The 18,252-nt window shown below is 44.4% G+C and overlaps 1 protein-coding gene and 1 long non-coding RNA gene across 2 annotated transcripts; one reads left to right on the top strand and one right to left on the bottom strand.

The window, feature by feature from the left end:
• Window positions 1-1,272: 1,272 nt before the first annotated feature.
• LOC309338465 lies at window positions 1,273-7,713 on the bottom strand. Its single transcript, XR_014154897.1, has 3 exons — window positions 7,650-7,713; window positions 5,980-6,032; window positions 1,273-1,426 (listed from the first exon to the last, which is right to left on the bottom strand). It is a non-coding gene; the product is annotated as an uncharacterized lncRNA (long non-coding RNA).
• LGALSL (galectin like) lies at window positions 7,464-17,119 on the top strand. The gene is made up of 5 exons (XM_081855766.1): window positions 7,464-7,539; window positions 8,017-8,088; window positions 8,233-8,321; window positions 9,051-9,228; window positions 16,784-17,119. Exons 1-5 carry the CDS (start codon window positions 7,507-7,509, stop codon window positions 16,925-16,927), a joined length of 516 nt encoding a protein of 171 aa, XP_081711892.1. The 5' UTR covers window positions 7,464-7,506; the 3' UTR covers window positions 16,928-17,119.
• Window positions 17,120-18,252: the final 1,133 nt, after the last annotated feature.

The raw sequence follows: 18,252 nt of genomic DNA, 5'->3' as shown, positions 1-18,252 counted from the left end.
GTTTCATATTTGTGATGAGACATTGCTATATCTCCTTTGTTATTATGGAACTTCATGAAACATCACCATTTGATTCTTCCTTGGCCTCTGCTAATCACCTTAAAGATCAGGAAGCTTCAAGTTAGTTTTATTGCGGCAAAAGCCAGTGACACAGAACACCACAAGATCAAACAAAAGGAAATCAACAACAACATCAGGAAAAAAAATTACACAAGGGAACTTCGCAGTGTGCCATTCAACAGAAGAGATTTACGCTTCCTGATTGCTAAAGTGCAAAATTTGGCCACCTCATATGATATTGAGCTTGAGGAATCTTCCAGAAGGTATTTTCGTAGAATTTCGGGGGAGGATTCCAAATAATGTTGTAGGGGTATAAATTTTGATAAAAGCGGCAAAATAAGTGGAACTCGTTCTTCACTATAAAATTTGCAAAATAGAAGGATGTGTGTGACAGATTCTACCTTATTAGACATACAGGGGCAGAGACGCGCATGCATTGGTACCCGCGTAAGTTTGCCGTACAGCACTGCTGAGGGCATTGTCTCAAAGCGAGCTCTGGAGAAAGCCCATCTATGAGCTTCGTTAGTGATGTTAGTTAAGTAAGGGGCAGCTGCCTTCCGGTATGATGGCGACCAGCACTCTACTAACGTGAGCCCGTTGATTTTATCTTTTTATTCTTTCTTACTCCTTTTAAAGACTATTTTAATGAACATTGAGCTTAGCATCCCATCGCATCCTATCTCACTTTCTGTACTCCTGACTCTCCTTGGAAGTTTAAAGTTGAATTGACTATCTTATCACATTGCGATCAGGAAGCCTTAGTAAGAACATTATTTATTTGCTAAGCAGCCAGACTGAGCTCTGCTTAACTTGAGAAAAAACAAATGTGGACATTGCCAATGTTTTCTACACTTTCCTCACTTCTAAAGTTTTCTCTGCCTTACTGTCATTAAGGGACCTGAGCTGGGAAGCTTAGTTGTGGCAGTTCTAAGAAAACTGTTGAGATTTACAGTGTTTCTTTCATTGAATACAAGAGACTGAAGAGTGCCTGGCCATGGTCATAAGGGAGAAATGGCCGTGCGCCACTCCCAAACTTTCAGCATAACCAAAAGGGCCTAGACAATCTTTGACCTTATGTACACACACAAAATTTTAATTGGTTGTTCATCCTTAATTTGGCACTGGTTTTCAGGTCCAACTATGGTACTGTTTGAATTATTAATTGCCATCAAAACAGGAATAGTGGGCGGTAATTCACTAAATGCCAGGAGATGCTTTTGTAAATGTTTATTTCTCTAGAATTTTCCATATTCAAGAAATTTTGGCTTGGCACTTGTTTGTTCAGATGACTCAAACTCTTGCCAGACTTTCTTGTTACTTGTTGCTCATCTTTTCCAGATTGCTGTTACATCTTTCCACCCTGAAACTAAAGGGACTCATTGTGGAACCTGCAAACTGTCCCATCATTACAACAAAAGACATGATAGGCAATGCAAATGAGTCTAAGCATAGCACACAATATCAGACTGCTATGGTGTAATACATCCAGTGTAATTATGCCACACCAAAATCCTGATCAGGCTACATTCCTTTTTCGTAAATGGCAGCCAGAAACCAAACAAAACTCTTGAAATGACCAAAGAGAATACTAGTACAGTGGTACCTTGGGTTAAGAATTTAATTCCTTCCAGAGGTCCGTTCTTAACCTGAAACAGTTCTTAACCTGAGGCGGGCTTTCGCTAATGGGGCCTACAGCTGACGCTGTGCCGCTGGTGCACAATTTCCATTCTTATCCTGGGGCAAAGTTCTTAACCTGGAGCAACCACTTCTTGGTTAGCGGAGTTTGTAACCTGAAGCGTCTGTAACCTGAAGTACCACTGTATGGACAATCCATTTGCTGTCTAAGTTGGTCTTTGTGACATAGATAAAAGAATGTGAAAATATTTTTGATTTTTCTGTGCAAAATGCTACTTATTAAAATGTTTTCTTTCTTTCTGTGACTGAGTATCTGCGAGAGTGGTCTTCGCTCTGTGGGTAGCCAGTACTATTTCCCCCTTGTTCTATTATAATGGCAATGGTGCCCAATTGAGAGGTGCTAGAATTGAGTTCCAGTGAGTTCTGCCTGAAAAAAACCCCCTATATGGCTATACATAGTGCAGGGGTACTCACAAAAATGTACTTCAACTTCTTTAGTCAGGAGTGAAACTGAGGCCCTTAATTTTGTCTCAGTCATTGAGAGTGGAATCAAACACTTCAGTAATAATGATAATAATAATAATAATAACAACAACAAAATTTTATTTATATCCTGCCCTCCCCAGCCGAAGCTGAAATGAGTTCAAAACCACTGAATGCCCCCACTATTCCATCACACAGCACAAAACTTCCAAAGGCCTATACTGCCTAGTAGACTTCAGTAAAAATAACAAACCCATATCAACACAAGAAATACGTACAAGACAAACTGGAGGACACCAAATACTCTTGCTAACACACCACCAACTTCTTAAACAATCCTGCAGTAAAATCAGCAGCCACTAGGCTCTTGACCACCTTCAAAAACCTTCTCCTGACAGCAGAGGGACATGGCAAGGGGGTGGTATCCACAATATACAAAATACTGCTTCAGAATCCCACAAACCCCCTAGACGCAAAAACAAAACAAAATGGGAGCACAACATAGGCTACAAAATAAACCTTACCGAATGGACTAGAATGTGGTCTTAACCTCCCTTTAAATACATCCCTTTAAATACATCATAAGAAGGGAACTTACTTTGAAATTTACCTACAGATGTTACCCAACACCAGGGAAACTGGCACTGATACACCCAGGAACCTCACCAAAATGATGAAGATGCTGCACCTCTACAGACACATACCTCCACATGTGGTGGGAATGCCCCAAAATCCAACCTCTTTTGACGGCAGTTTCTTACATACAAAAAATATGCAAAATAACTAAAAAGGTATTGGAAGCCACCTCAGAACTGGCCTTATTGAATATTTTCCAAGACACTAATGCTCACTCACACCATAAAGAACTACTACTACTATAAATAGCAGCCACAAGCATCATCGCTAGGCACTGTAGAGACCTGTCAGAAGTGAGCATGGAACACTGGTACCAAAGCCTTACTAGATAAGTTAACCAACAGACTGAAAGTGACCCAGAGACAAATAAAAGAGGATGGCTTCTCCTAATATGGCTCCCCTTTATTACACACAGCCCAACAAGGCAACCTACTAACAGAATACGAATCAATATGGCTAACTTGACCCAACAATTCCTCCCTACTCACCATGCAAACAAATCTCACTGCAGTCAACTAAAGGCAACCAACCATGCCTCTCTCGCTGCCAAGAAAAATAATAAATGAACAGAAAGAGAACCTACCCAAGTGATGCTGACACAAAAACCTCACACATACACTAAGTACAATAATGTAAATTTACCACACCTCTCTCCCCCTTTCCTCCCCAACCTTATACTGTATACGTTAATGTCTCACATTGAATGTAACTGATCAGTAGAAAAGACTGAGACTGGAAAATAGATAATGTATGTACTTTTTTAACCCCAAAAAACTTTAATAGTTTTCTTTAAAACCACGGGATGCCCTTTTGTTTATGAAAAAGGTTAAGCACAATCTTCAAAGAATATTGAAGTGTAATATCATATCATATCTGAAGAGTGGCTCCTCAATCATTGTGTATTACTACTTGTAAAAAGTGCTTTTCTCTAATAAATATATCCATGAATATTTATGTTTCTCCCAAGAAATCCCCATAGAAAGTCAAAACAATGAGTACTGAACCCTAGTTTCTGTTTTATACAACTGGGAGTTTCTTGCTGAAGTTCCAGCCTTGGTGCAAGTTGTTGGAAACCCATCTCCCAAGAACAAGTGCCTACATTTATTCCAGTTTCTGTGAAATATATTCCTCCACCCTAACCCATAAGCTAATAGAAGCTTAAAAACCCATTGTTAAGAGAACCTCCTGCTTACACCTGACAGGCAATGGCTGCCTGACAGCGTTCAGGGTCTTGCAATCGTTTTCTAAGCCTCTCCCATACCTTTTAAAGACTTCCATTGGAAGGGAGTTCTAAAGCTGAAGAAAAGCCACCAGGAATGCCCCTCTACATGCTATGCAGAAGATACCAGCTCTGGGAGGCTGTTGGGAGCACAAGGCCATCCTAAGGTATGCAGTGTCAGGGAAATGCACACGGCAAAAGACCCAAGGGGGGAGAGGAGCACTTATAGAGAGCCGAAGGAGCTAATTACCAGCCTCTCTTCTGACAGCGAAGGGACACGGGTGGCGCTGTGGGTAAAACCTCAGCGCCTAGGGCTTGCTGATCGCATGGTCGGCGGTTCGAATCCCTCCGGCGGGGTGAGCTCCCGTCTTTCGGTCCCAGCTCCTGTCCACCTAGCAGTTCGAAAGCACCCCTAAGTGCAAGTAGATAAATAGGTACCGCTTTATAGCAGGAAGGTAAACGGCGTTTCCGTGTGCTGTGCTGGTGCCGGCTCGCCAGAGCAGCTTCGTCACACTGGCCACGTGTCTGGAAGTGTCTCCGGACAGCGCTGGCCCCCGGACTCTTAAGTGAGATGGGCGCACAACCCTAGAGTCGGACACGACTGGCCAGCAAGGGCAGGGCTACCTTTACCTTCTGACAGCGAAGAAGAGGCAGGGAGTGGGGATGCTCAGCTCAGAACTAGCTATCCTTTGAACAGAGGAGATAGGAGGCGGGGTTTCCGCCGATTAGCCTGCTGGGGAAGGGGAAGTAAGAAAAAAAAGCTATTCGAGGCATCTAAGCAGACTGAGATGGACATGCTTTGAAGCTCTGGAAACCTTTTTGAACTGTATAAATAAATCTAAAAGACAGTAACTGGCGGCGAGCCTGGAGTCTTATCTATGATGGCTTTGGCAGCACTCACCTCCCACATGCAGGTCCTAAACAATTTTTTAAAATTACTTATTAAAATGCACAGAAATTCGTTACTTTACCATTTGTATCCAGGCCTTTGCAAGTTAGGCTAGAATAGATTGAGTAATGCTGTCCTAAGGTTCTCCAGTAAGCTTTATGATAATAATATATAGCTGCCTGAGATGAAGGCCTCTCTCCTTCCTGCCCTCATTCCACAAGCAAAGCTGACTGGACTGTGAGTGGAATCTCACTTCACTGTGGGACAGCATCCTCCCCCACTCCTGAGGGCAGCAGACTACTACTGGCGGTGCAGCACATGGAACATGCCCAGGGGGTTCAGGAGGATGCCCTGCTCCCTGCATTTATTTATTTCATTAATTAATGAAAATATAACACTTGAGAGTTTGGAAAAAAATCACTCTCTAGGCAATATAAAATCCAACACTAAAATTATCAGGGGGTGGGGAACAGTTAAAAACAGGTATTTAATATATTTAAAAGATTACTCAAATCAACTCTAAAAGGTAAAGGTAAAGGACCCCTGACAGTTAAGTCCAGTCGCAGACGACTTTGGGGTTGCAGCGCTCATCTCACTTTACTGGCCGAGGGAGCCAACATTTATCCGCAGACAGTTTTTGCGGGTCATGTGGCCAGCATGACTAAGCCGCTTCTGGCAAGACCAGAGCAGTGCACGGAAACACCGTTTACCTTCCCCTGCTAGGTTGGCAGGAGCTGGGACTGAGCAACGGGAGCTCACCCCACCGCGGGGATTCGAACCGCTGACCTTCTGATCAGCAAGCCCTAGGCTCGGTGATTTAGACCACAGCACCACCCATGTCCTGCAAATTAACTCTAGCTAAGGTAAAAAAAGGTAAAGGACCCCTGGACAGTTAAGTCCAGTTGAATTTGACTATGGGGTGGGGTGCTCATCTCTGCTTTTCCTGCTGAGGGAGCTGGCGTTGGTCCGCAGACAGTTTTCTGGGTCATGTGGCAAGCAGAACTAAATTGCTACTGGTTCAATGGGACACCGTGATAAGTGCCAGAACTCACCTTACCTTACCTTACCTACTTGCGCTGGTATGCTTTCAAACTGCTGGGTTGGCAGGAGCTGGAAGAAAGCAACAAGAGCAGACCCCGTCACACTGATTTGAACTGCTGGACTTATGATCAGCAAGCCCAAGAGACTCGGTGGTTTAAAGCACAGTGCCACCTGCGTCCCTACTCTAGTTTAGAAAGAAATAAAACACATTTGCTACAACTGTCTAAACAATTATTATTATTAATAATGAAATTTATCCCTTCATCCAAATATCACAGGGTAGTTTGTAATATAAAAACACAAAACACATAACATGATAAGCAAACATACCACCACCAACAATACCCCCAACACATTTAAAAGGCCATAGATGGTTTAATCAGCCAACTCACTGCCTGGGGGAAGAGAAATGTTTTTGCCTGGTGCCTAGAATTATGTAGGAAGGCACCATGTTTTAATGGGCACTGAAAACAGTGCAGTGAAAACACCTGCAGGGAGTTCCAAGGTATAGGTGCTTCCACACGAAAAGATTGATTTCTTACAAGTGCACAGTGAATATTATGTGGCAGATCCAAGCTGTCAAGTGAGCTTATGTGGGGTAAAGTGACAGTAGTCTCATTCTCCCTAATGGTAGGGCCGGCCCAAGTCTGTAGGAATGCCTGCAGAGGCACAAGACAGTCCTGTATGTTCATTGTTCACGGTGGGAAATCTTTGAGCCCCCTGGATTCGAGAGTGAAAATGATCATCATGACACAGAAAGCTGTTCCAAGGATGGAAAACTCAGACAACAGGCCCACTTTCTCAAATCTCCCAAGTGTACAAACAAACCTCATACAGAGGAGCCACTGCTAGCATGATTTTTTGGAAGCCTAAGGAACATGGGTTGCCTTTTATTTTTTAAAATGGGACAGAAATAAGATACTAGAAAGCACAACAATTTCTTGATTATTTCTGGGTGCTGCGCCAGCCGTGGAATTAAAAAGGAACAAATACAGGACAAACTAACAAACAGGGGATATGTAACAGTCAGCCCGCAACTGACGCGCTTGCAACTTAGCTTTACAAGCTGGGCAAAAAATTTTTTTGGGAAAGGCAGCGAGTAGCCGAGGAAACCCCCTTTGGCAACCGCCCTGGCCGTGGCGCGCTCTGCATCTGGACTCCGTGGGGTTGGGGCTGGGAGGCGCCATCCCCGGGCCGCTCTCGGGCCTCTGGCGGCCCCCGGGGGCAAAACCCCTGGCCTCTCTCTCTCTCTCCATCCAGCCCCCCCCCCGCCCTCCCGGTCCATGCCCTGCGCCGCCGGGAAGGGCTTGCCGGGCCGCCTCCCGCCTGGCACCCAGCAGCAGCCTCCCTTCGCCCGCCCGCCTTCCTCCTCCTCCTCGCCGCCGCCGCCGCCGCTCCATCTCCGCGCGCCGCGCCGAGGAGCTCCTCCCGTCCGGGCCGGGCCTCGCCCCTCCTCCTCCTCCTCCTCCTTCTCCTCCTGCCCGGTCGCTTTGCCGCCCGGCGCCCCGTCTCCCTCCTCGGGCAGAGCCGGGCTTCCCACAAGATGGCGGGGTCGGTGGCCGAGAGGGACGCGCTGGTGAGTGGCCCCTGGTCGGGCTCCGGGGCTCCGCAGGGGCGGGGGGGGGGGCCTCTCGCCGGGATCCCTCCTCCCCCCCGGCGCCAGGTGGGCGCTGGAAGGGGGAATACCTGTTTGCCGCGGCGGGAGGATCCCGTGCCCACAAAGCGCGTGAGAGCTTCCCCACGTTACAGGGGAAAGGGCCCCGGGGGGCTTGGGCCCCTCTTCGTCCCCTCCCCCCAGCCTGCAGGGGCGACCTCTCTCTGGGCGCCAGATCTGGGCCAGCTTGGCAGCACGGATTTCTCTACTACCTGGAGCACTTGCTGGGAAATCGCGAGAAGCAGCCGACACCCTTTGTTTTGCAAAGGGATTCTCGCTCCGACATGAAATGAAATTGGCGCCCTCTCTTGCTCCCCGGGTGCCCCCTTCTCTCTCCCCTGGGGCGGAATACAAAGGGGGCCTTCGGCTTCTTGAGTGTGCACTTGTTTTTGTCTCCAGAAAATAGAAGACGGGCATTTGAACAACTCATTGGGATCTCCGGTGCAAGCAGAAGTGTATTTTCCACGCCTGGTAATGTTTTCCCCCCTTTTCCTTTTTTTTTTTTTTTGGATGCCTTCTCCTCCCTTCTTCCCTCTCCCTGTATTGTGATTTAGCCCTTTCTGCCCCGATGGTATAAGAGGCTGTTCATTCTGAATCCTTGCAATCCTTTTCCAGATTGTCCCATTCTGTGGGCACATCAAAGGAGGAATGAGGCCGGGCAAGAAGATCTTGGTAATGGGCATTGTGGATCTCAACCCAGAGAGGTAATAAGACAAGACGGAGGGCTTTTGTTTTCCACTGGCCCAGTTTCTGTCTTCAGTCTATCTAAGCTCTGCATAAAAGGTCTGTGTTTGCATAAAAATAAAAAGAATGTGCTTTCCAAAGACCCATCATTTCTCAAGACAAGCTATTTTTATCTGCAATGTAACTATAGAATGCTGCTTTCTCCTTTGACCCATGGCAGCGGATGTATTTATATAAGAGAAGGTCATTGTTTCCCAAAATTTCACATGGCCTCTGTAAGGGCTGCTTCACGCATGATATGTTTTCTAAGTGGAGATCATCTCCTTGAGGTTTTTTTTTGGGGGGGGGGCAGGAGACATAGGAGCCAACTTCTGGGGGGAGGGGTCTTTGCCTCCCATAAAATATTTCAGGGGGCCAACCCCTGCAATGTTGATGGGCATTGCCATTCAAATAGTGTGCATGCACCATGTCATGTGATGCAGGGTGGGGCTTACCTACTCCCTCACCCCCGCCATATTTTATTCAAGTCGGCCCCTGGGCAGGAGAAGCGTATAATATACAAAGTGACTGTAAAAAAAAGATTAGGGAGCCTAGCAGGAAAACGTGCCTACACACATACTATACCTATGTGCCAGCTGTTGCCAATACCAGTAAAATGTATTTGTACAGGCTTAGAAGCCAAGTGTGCTACATCCTGGATTTTATTGCTTTATTTTGGGTGAATGAGTGGGCTACTGTTCCCATTACAGTTTTGACATCAGTCTCACATGTGGGGACTCAGAGGATCCTCCTGCTGACGTAGCTATTGAACTGAAAGCCATATTCTCGGACAGACAGTTTCTCAGGAATTCTTGTGTATCTGGTGAATGGGGAGAAGAACAATCATCTCTTCCTTACTTTCCATTTATTCCAGACCAGCCCTTTAGGGTGAGTACTTTATAAAATTTGTAAAATAGTTGTGTGTAATTGATGGAAGTGCTTTTGGTGTTTATTTTTTAAAATAATAATACTCTATTTGCATATTGAAAAGAACACTGAGCCACAAAAATCTCTGCCCATCTGAGTATTTTCGAAAGGCACAGATTCAAAGCTACTGATTTAATCTATGCATACAAATTTGATGTTATGCTAGTTTGTGTGTCATGCATGGCAACTCATCTGAACAGTCAAGAAACCCCAGATGGTAATATTAAAGAGGGTAATATTTAGTGGTATAGCAAACTTTCTGGGTTTGGTAATTACAACCATAAGTTAAAAGCACTCTAAAAGTATGCCTCAGTTTGAAATGGCTACTATATAGTTCATGCTACTGCTTCCTTGCCTCCTGGGGTGCGTATGTGTAGGCACATGCGCGCACATGCACACACACAAAATTAGCTGATGAATGTTCATACAATCCAGCTGAGTTTCTCCCTGGCTGACTGCTGCTTATTATGTCCATAGCAGGCACAGGAATAATGAATAAACAAATTCAGCTCCATGAAAAGTTCTTCATCTTTTTTCTGCTTCATGCCACCTCCATTTTTACTATAAAAAAGAGAGTGGGTTTTTAGTAACAGTTGAGCTAAGACAACTTACGGGCAGAAGCAGACTTGCAAGTTTGGATGTTATGCATTGGGTTTGGAGCATCTGAGCACAGACATCTGTTTGCAGTCCATCACTTTCAAAGGACAGTGTCATAATACATCAGAAACCACTTTGGCCTCGTGAGGAGGGGTTGTCTTGGGTCCAGACATCAGCAAAGCAAATAATGCTCCAACAGCATTGTGATCAGTGTGGGAGCTTGTTTTCTTTCCCCTTTGGCCTTTACAGAGGCTTCTATAAGGCAGGGAATGGGGGAATACTTCTGAGGCCAGTTTGCAACCATCCTTTAAACTGTAAGAAGAGTCTCCTAGCAGTTTAAAGGATTGTGTGGGCAGGGGAGAATTTGGACTCAGAAAATGAGTGTCTGAAGGTATTATCCGAGGCATCTAAACTTTAAAGGGGCTGTTCTTTGACCCCAGGTCCTCCCTGTATAGGGAAAGTGATTTGCAGGCTACTTGCTTTACTTCAGCCAAATGGTCAAACAGCAAGTTGTGTGTTAAATGCATAATTGCACTGAATGTATTGCATTTCTAAAAAACAAAAAAAATTGTCCCAAGATCCATTCAGGATCATGACTTCACTGTGTGGGGAGAAGTTTTTAACCTTTTCTCTTCATGCTCCAGTACACTTTCCCCCAAATCATCCCCCAATAGCATCTTCTCTACTCGGTGCAAATAGGAATTAGAGATGGGACAACTTTCATTGGTACATGCGGTTAAAAGGTTAAACAACCCTCCATGTACACTCTGGTCCTGGTTCTACCTACCTGCCACCTTGCAGCTGCTACTTAAAAGAACAATAGCAACAGACGTGTTAAATGCAATCACAGATAATATTAATCTTGGCTCTAAATCTCTCTTCTGATCACCGGTGTGCTACTCTTTGTTTCTAGGCAACCAGAGGCCTGAACATCGACACAAACCTAATTTTTTGTAGTTTTTGAAGAGTGGCTGGTGTGTGTGTGGAAAATATATTTGCCTTAAAAAAATGTTTATTCAATTTATATTCCACCTTTCCTGGAAGGAGCTCTAGGTGGCATACAGTTCTCCCTCTCCCCGTTTTATTATTTATTTTGTAAAAAAAATCCAAGATTTTTCTGCACATTTGAGTGAGCCTTCCCACTATGCAGGGTCCTATTCAGGCTCTCACCCTGCGATTACTTTATTGTTTTGGTGTCTAAAGTACCCACAAATTGGACACCCACTTTGTGAATAGGCAGTAGTATCCCGTCCAGGACATGATGGAATGCAGGGCAGGGCAGGGAAGAGCATTTCTAGTATAGTGGTTATAAGTTTATGTTTACAATCTGCAGCTGGATTCCTTTGTCTTGAATAGCAGTAGGGAAAGTAAATTACATGAATAGTGCAGCCTGGGATTATGGGATTTCTAGCCAGTTTGAGGAGGCAGCAGACAATTCCTTCTACTGTAGGCCACATTTATTACCTTTTCCTTAGGAATAGGAGAGTGTCCAGAGGAAAACTTGTGAGAAAGACATATTTAAAGTGATATTTAGCATTGATGCTTATTGTTGTAATGCATCCTTTACGAAGTGTGATTTAAATTGCAGGGTAAATGGCAGTCAGCTTTTGAGGTCAAATCAGGATAAAGCTTATCTGAGTCCATCTATCCAGGCCACAGGCACATCCTGCATGAGTTTTCTCTGGCGCTTTGGAGTTTGGAAGCAATGCTGTGCATATGCCAGGCATACAAAGCACTGTGTTTTGTGCACTTTGAGATACTAAGGCTGGGAACATTTGTCCTCCAGTATATTGTTTACTGGGCTTAAAGACAATCCAATTGCACCATGACCTTGTGTTAAATTAGTTTTAGCCACCATTCAATTTCTTGTTTTGTTTTGTTTCTGTGGGATGGCTAGAATGCTGGATTTGTATGAGGGAGAATTAGGAATAAATCCCCACTCAGGCTCTTTGCAGATTGATAGATTGATTTGTTTGTTCAACATATTTAGTAGCCAGTCTTTAACCATGGCAAAAACATAGGATGGAAAACATAACAATACAGTAAAGTAATAACAATCTAATCAACAACAATAAATGAAAATACAGCAGGCAATTAAAATCTAATGTAAAAATGAACACAGTGTTGAAACAGCCTGCCTCCTGTCCCCAATTGTGTAATTTCAGTTGGCAGAAGAGCAGGGCCTCTAAAGCCAGTCTTGATGGCCAGACAAGTTCATGTGGGAAAAGATGGTCCATTAGATACCCTGGTTACAAACATTTTAGCACTTTTAGGTTAAAACTAGCACCTTGCACTGTGCTTGGAAAATCACTCATAGTCATTGTAGCTGCTCCTCCACCCGGCTAGCCTCAGCTAACATATCTGCAGTGTCTGAACAGTCTCCAAAGGCAGCTAACTGCTCACTGCAGTAAGTAGTCTAAACAAGTTGCAATGAAAACATCTTATTTTCACTTGAGAAATTGTCTTTTCTTTTCATTGGTTGCAGTGACCCAGAAAACCTTTTCCTACTCTACAAGCATATTTCCCAAAGCCTACTGGTTGTATTCAACTAACCTTTACTCACAGTAGACCCATTGAAACAAATGGCCATTACTAACTTGGGTTCCTTAATTTTAATAGGGTTACTCTGAGTAACAGTCAGTTGAATGAAACCCAAAGTGCAGAATGGAGTTGCTGGAAAAATACATCCCTTCCCCACAGCTGCACCTATTCTGTGGACTGGTAGCAAAAAGAAGGGTTTAGTGAGCCACTTTACACGTTTGGTGGGCTGTGTTAGGAATGATGGGTCACAAATTGTCCCAACAAGTGCTTATAGCATGATTTGCAACAAGGGATTGTGCCCTGCAAGTTTTGAGATAGTTAAATATTCTGCCATTTAATCAACAGCAGGATGGCGCTGTGTGTGTGTGTGTTTGTGTGTGTGTGTAGAGTGGCAGTGGCGTTGTCCCAGCAGCAGCAACACTTCATTCTCAAAGATGCAGTGAGGGAGTGGTGAGGTCATGGGAGCTCTGAGTTGGCATCAAAGGCATCCACAGGTGAGCACAAACCTGTGAGATGCCGATAGCCCTGAGTTTCGCTGACTTTGCTGCTGCTTTGCTCTGCCCCATCCCAGCAAGCAGTAGTTGTACCACTGCCTCTCCACCCTGTTATCATGCTGCTGCATTTAATGTACCCTTTTTATTGCAGGTTGCGGGGGGGGGGGCTGTTCCCTTCAGAAAGTGTGTGTTCCTGATATAATATACATCTGTATCAGTACCTTTTTAGAAGACCTGTCTTTTCCTCTGCATCAAGGGCTCTTCATGCCCCTTCTTAGATGTGAGGATGCAATTTACTGGTGCTGAATGGGGCCAATGTTGTATTCTCATCACAGACATTTCATTATCTGAAAATGCCTTTATGGGGAAGAGCCATAGCTCAGTGGTAGAGCACAGGTTTTTCAATAATAATAATAATAATAATAATAATAATAATGGTGGAATAAAAATAACAATGTTGTTGGTGGCATCTGTCTTTCTCGAGAGGCAATGGAGTGCACTAAAATGACCTCCGTGGGGCACAAGCCTGGGCAGTGCTTGTGGAGGTCCTGGGCTGTGCAGATGACAAGACCCACCCCCTGGCCTTGCTGATGTGGTCCAAAAGAAAGCAGGGCAATACGTTTGGCACCAGCTTGGCTGCAGGGGTTGCCGGAAGGAGGCGTACAAGGCGTCATCCAACCAACTTAGGGAGTGCACTTCGGATTTGTGTAAGGTTTACTCCTCAGTTTTTCCTTCTCCTGAAGACATCCCGCAAGGCAGCAGAGGTTTAGGATCAGAGTTTTCTTTCTCCCAGACGGGCTACCTTCTCAGGTTGACAAACCCCATCTGGCCCCCCACAGCACGTGCAGAAACTGCCTTTTTGACCATTGGGCCCACTGTTGGTCTTGTCCCCTCAGTCCTCAAGAGCCTGACTTTGCATGCAGGGGAAGTCCCTAACTCACCTGGTTTAGCCAGCCAGTCAAAACCGTTGCCGGGATGTGGCTGCTGTCACGTGCTGACAGCTTCTAGGAGCCGCAGGTGAGAGCTGAGTGCAGGGTGGGGACCAAAGGTGAACAAACTACCCCAGAAAGAGCAGGACATATCTCCCACTACCCCTCCCCCACATGCCATACACCCCAATTAGCATTTAACAGCACATTTCAATAATCCTGACAGCCGTTTTGTGATGTAGAGTACTTCAGGGGTGCAGAACGTTTGGCCCTTCAGATGTAGCTGGACGTCAGCTCCCATCGCCCTCACCAGGCATGGCCATGGCCACGGATGATGGGAGTTGTAGATCAGCCAGCAACATCTGGAGGGTCACAGACTTCCCACAACTTAACTGGTGGGGGTAAAGCTAAGGTGGATAGATGCCAAAGAGGTCCATCACCTTCAATTGTTTTCTAGAAGGGGGAATTTCGGCTGTAGCTTGTCATCCAAGCTGCACCTGATGACATTCTCTCTGCTGAGTGACTGTTAAAGGTGCAGGATCCCATCCCTCTTTTGCATCTTGTTGCCATAGGTGAAGGTGGAAGAGGCAGTGGGTAGCTAGGCTTGAGACAGGAGTGAGGTGCTCATTGGGAAGCTCTTTGGCCTCAGAAGCTGGAATATTGTGCTTCTGAGAATGTAGAGGTCATCAGTAGCCAATATATATGTGATCTTATGTTTCGTCACACATAAAAGAAATCTGGAATGTGAACAAGACCGAGCTGGGCTTTTCATGCTACACTCCACTTCTTGAGGTGCATTTTGCCTACTGAATTCAATATCACAATAAGCCAGTTCATGTCAAAGGTGCTAGAGAACTTGGGTGACTGGGATTTTAGACCTTTGAGCTTCTTCCCTTCCAAAATTCCTAGAAATACATTTCTTCAAAACATGGGTTGATTCTTTTTTAGAACACAATCTTAGGATCAGATGGACAGGACACCCCCACCCCCACCCCCGGTTACATTGATGCTTGGGGACTGAACTGTGTATTTTTGTTGGCAACATGGCTCAGTTGGTTGGTGCTGATAATGCCAAGGTTGCAGGTTTGATCCCCACATGGGACAACAGCACATTTCTGCATTGCAGGGCTAGATGATCCTCAGGGTCCCATCCGACGCATCCAACTCTAGAATGTTATGATTCTATGTATACTGTGTATACTATGTATACTCAAAACAAAATAAAAAAATTCCTTCCAGTAGCACCTTAAAGACCAACTAAGTTAGTTCTTGGTATGAGCTTTCGTGTGCATGCACACTTCTTCAGATACCATGAAGAATACAGAGACCGTACTATGCATGCACACGAAAGCTCATACCAAGAACTAACTTAGTTGGTCTTTAAGGTGCTACTGGAAGGAATTTTTTTATTTTGTTTTGACTATGGCAGACCAACACGGCTACCTATCTGTAACTGGAACTATGTATACTGTGATCCTTCTAAGTGCCTTAGAAAAATACAGTCCTGTAGTCCTATTTTAAGTGAAGAATTGTAGAACTTCTACTGTTGCCTTAAATAGAGTTGGCTCTGGGCCCCTGGGCTTTTATGGGTAATGAAATTTTGTGTTTGTGTGTTCTATTCATTCACAGAGAACTGTAGAATTCTTATATTTCCAGTGTAGATTCATCTCACTTTGGACCAGGAAAGCCAATGTTTGTCCTTGCTAGGCAAGGACCAGAGTGGGGGATTAGCACTGTTTGTTTTGGTAATTCAGTGCAAGTCAACCAATATTGTTCAAAACTCCATACAATATATTGTTTCTTTTGTTGATGTGGTAGCAGTTGGTGTAGTGAGGCAGACCTGGAGAACAACCCTTTGGTCATTGGTGTCATTACCATAGCTGTCAACGTTTCCCCTTTTTTAAAGGGAAATTCCCTTATTTCGAATAGGATTCCTCGCAAGAAAAGGGAAGTTGACAGCAATGGTCATTGCAGTTTACTTGCACAGGCCTGCTGTGAAGCTGGGCTTTGCAGACACTTAGCCAGTCTGGCGCTGCTGCTGTGCAACCCCAGCCTTGATCCCTCCCAGGACTTGTCCAGATAAGCTGTAGTGATGTCGGATGCTGCTGTAATGATCTGCATTGGGAACAAGGGTGGGAGACCAGCAGCTTCTCCTATTGACCAAAAGGCCATTGCAGAGGCAGCATGGTGGGGGCAGATCCAGCCACCAAGGCATGTGCCGCAGCAGAGGGTGCTACATTCCTTGGAGGCTGGATCTGCTGCCCCTGTGAACCCTGCCGCCTGAGGCAGTCACTTTCCTTGGCCTGTGGGTGGGCTGGCCCTGGATGCTGGTGTTGTGAACATAAATGATATGTGGACTGTGCACAACTGTAAAGTAACTTCAGATTCGCAACCTCACACTGACTTTCATTATTTCTGTGCTATTATTTGCATTGTCATTGTGTCATGGAATTTTTGTGACCATACTATGCATTCAGCAATATCACTACGGCTGGCAGAGTAATGCTCCTAGGATTTGTGATAATTCATCCATTGTTTGTTTGAGTCAGTATTCATCATTCAGAATGTACTTTCAATTCACAAATCATTTTGCTGTAGCCATTCTATCTAGTCGTTTAGTACATTGTCACAGTTGCTTTATGAGGCTATGCTCATTCTAAAATTACAGACCTGGGTCTGGAGCTGAGAAAATGTCTTGGCCAAGTGTCACCCAGTGGTCCTCTGAGCAGTGTTCTCAGATCCACATTAAATGCACTGGATTATAGTGATTTTGATCCATAACTGGGTGTTTATTGACTGGATTTAAACTATTCTGTAAAGCAGTGACCTAACCCCACAGATGCTCTAAGCAGTATAAAATTGACTATGGTTCCCATAATGGTGATATTTAAGTTCTGTGAAATGCTCCTCCCAGTTCCAACTGTGATTCTGGTTGATAACATTTCTTTCTTACAGGTTGAAATACTTTGTGAACACCCTCGTTTTAGAATATTCGTGGATGGACACCAGCTTTTTGATTTTTACCACCGCATTGAGAAGTTGTCAGCTATTGATACGATAAAGATAAATGGGGATCTCCAACTTACTAAACTTGGTTGACCTTGTTTTCATATTCAAAAGCAAAAACAATCAGATAAAGATAAAAACCAAAATTTTAGATTCCAACTTGGCTCAGATGCCGTCCACATCTGTCTGGAGGAGCAGAGACAAGCAACCCCTGAGCAGCTTCCTTTTAGGGCTGGCACCACCGTTTTGCTCCCGTAAGCAGCAAATAACATACTGACGGACTGAAGCACTTGATGATTACTTGAGACTGAGCCGTGCCCCATTTTTCTTTGGCACTAAATAGCCTATGCCTGCTGGATAATCAAATTATAGTGGATCCTGAAAGAGTTACTTCATTGTCTATAAACTGCAGAAGCTATTGACAGGGCAGTTTTAAGTGCTAAATGTATTATTAAATGACAAGGGAATCGTTTTCTTTTGGAAATATTTCTCCTGCACTTAAGTGGGTTAATGTAAGTGTAACACAGATCACAAAGAGGGTTAAATGTGGAAGTCATTAGTCAGTGCCTAATGCTGGTCTCCTTAACACCAATGACAAAAAGTCCTGTGGACTCTAATGGCATGTGATCAGCTAGACACAATGGCTCTGGTCCTGTCTCAACACACACATCCCATTGAATCAAGTGGACTTGGGTGTGTTTAATTGTGCATTGGATTGCAGCCAGTTACCATTGTGGTTTCTACTTTGGGGGAGTTTGTTGTCCAGGGAAAGGTCAAAACTGAGTAATGGCTTCTGGATTTGGCTTTCATATGATAGTCAGGGTATGTGCATAGAATGTAGGTCATTAAATGTTTTTGCACAATATAATATTAATACAATTTTTTAAAGCTTCTAGTTTATTTATTGATACCCATTGTGTTAATGTTCTAACTGCAAAACTGAACAATATAACTGAGATTTAAGAGCGGCAAAGTATTTCTGAATGTACAAGTGTTCTTTGGGCAAATATTAACATATCATTTCGGAAATATGTCCTCTTTGTCTTTGGGCACTTGGTGGAATCATTGTTCACAGAACCTTGGTTTGTACATGTCTTCACTGGAAACTACTTTCAATATGTTGTTAAATCTGCTGTAAATGATAAGGTCAGAGCTGATGGGATGTTTTGAGGGGACGAGGGTCCCATGCACACACAGGAACAGAAGTTTCTAGGTTTATTGGTGTGCCTCAGTTGCAGTTTTGTACCCACTTAAGTGGGTGGGAGTAAGCCCCACTGAACTCAGTGGGACTTATTTCTAAATTGACATGTATAGGGTTGCGTTGTTAGACCTTGAGGATACAACTGTCTTCTGCAGACTAGTAACTTTTCGTGGCTACTGTCATGGGTGTGGGAGAGAATAGAATTCTCAGCACATCT

The sequence above is a fragment of the Podarcis erhardii genome (assembly GCF_964252035.2).
Source record: "Podarcis erhardii genome assembly, chromosome: 3".
NCBI lineage: Eukaryota > Metazoa > Chordata > Lepidosauria > Squamata > Lacertidae > Podarcis > Podarcis erhardii.
This window is presented reverse-complemented; position numbering and strand designations above follow the sequence as displayed.

What these genes read in the sequence shown, in the direction of transcription:
- LGALSL (XM_081855766.1), top strand. Translation starts at nt 7,507, where the DNA reads ATGGCGGGGTCGGTGGCCGAGAGGGACGCGCTG. An exon ending in TGGCCGAGAGGGACGCGCTG is followed by an intron (nt 7,540 to 8,016) that starts GTGAGTGGCCCC and finishes TTTTGTCTCCAG; the next exon opens with AAAATAGAAGACGGGCATTT. An exon ending in AAGTGTATTTTCCACGCCTG is followed by an intron (nt 8,089 to 8,232) that starts GTAATGTTTTCC and finishes ATCCTTTTCCAG; the next exon opens with ATTGTCCCATTCTGTGGGCA.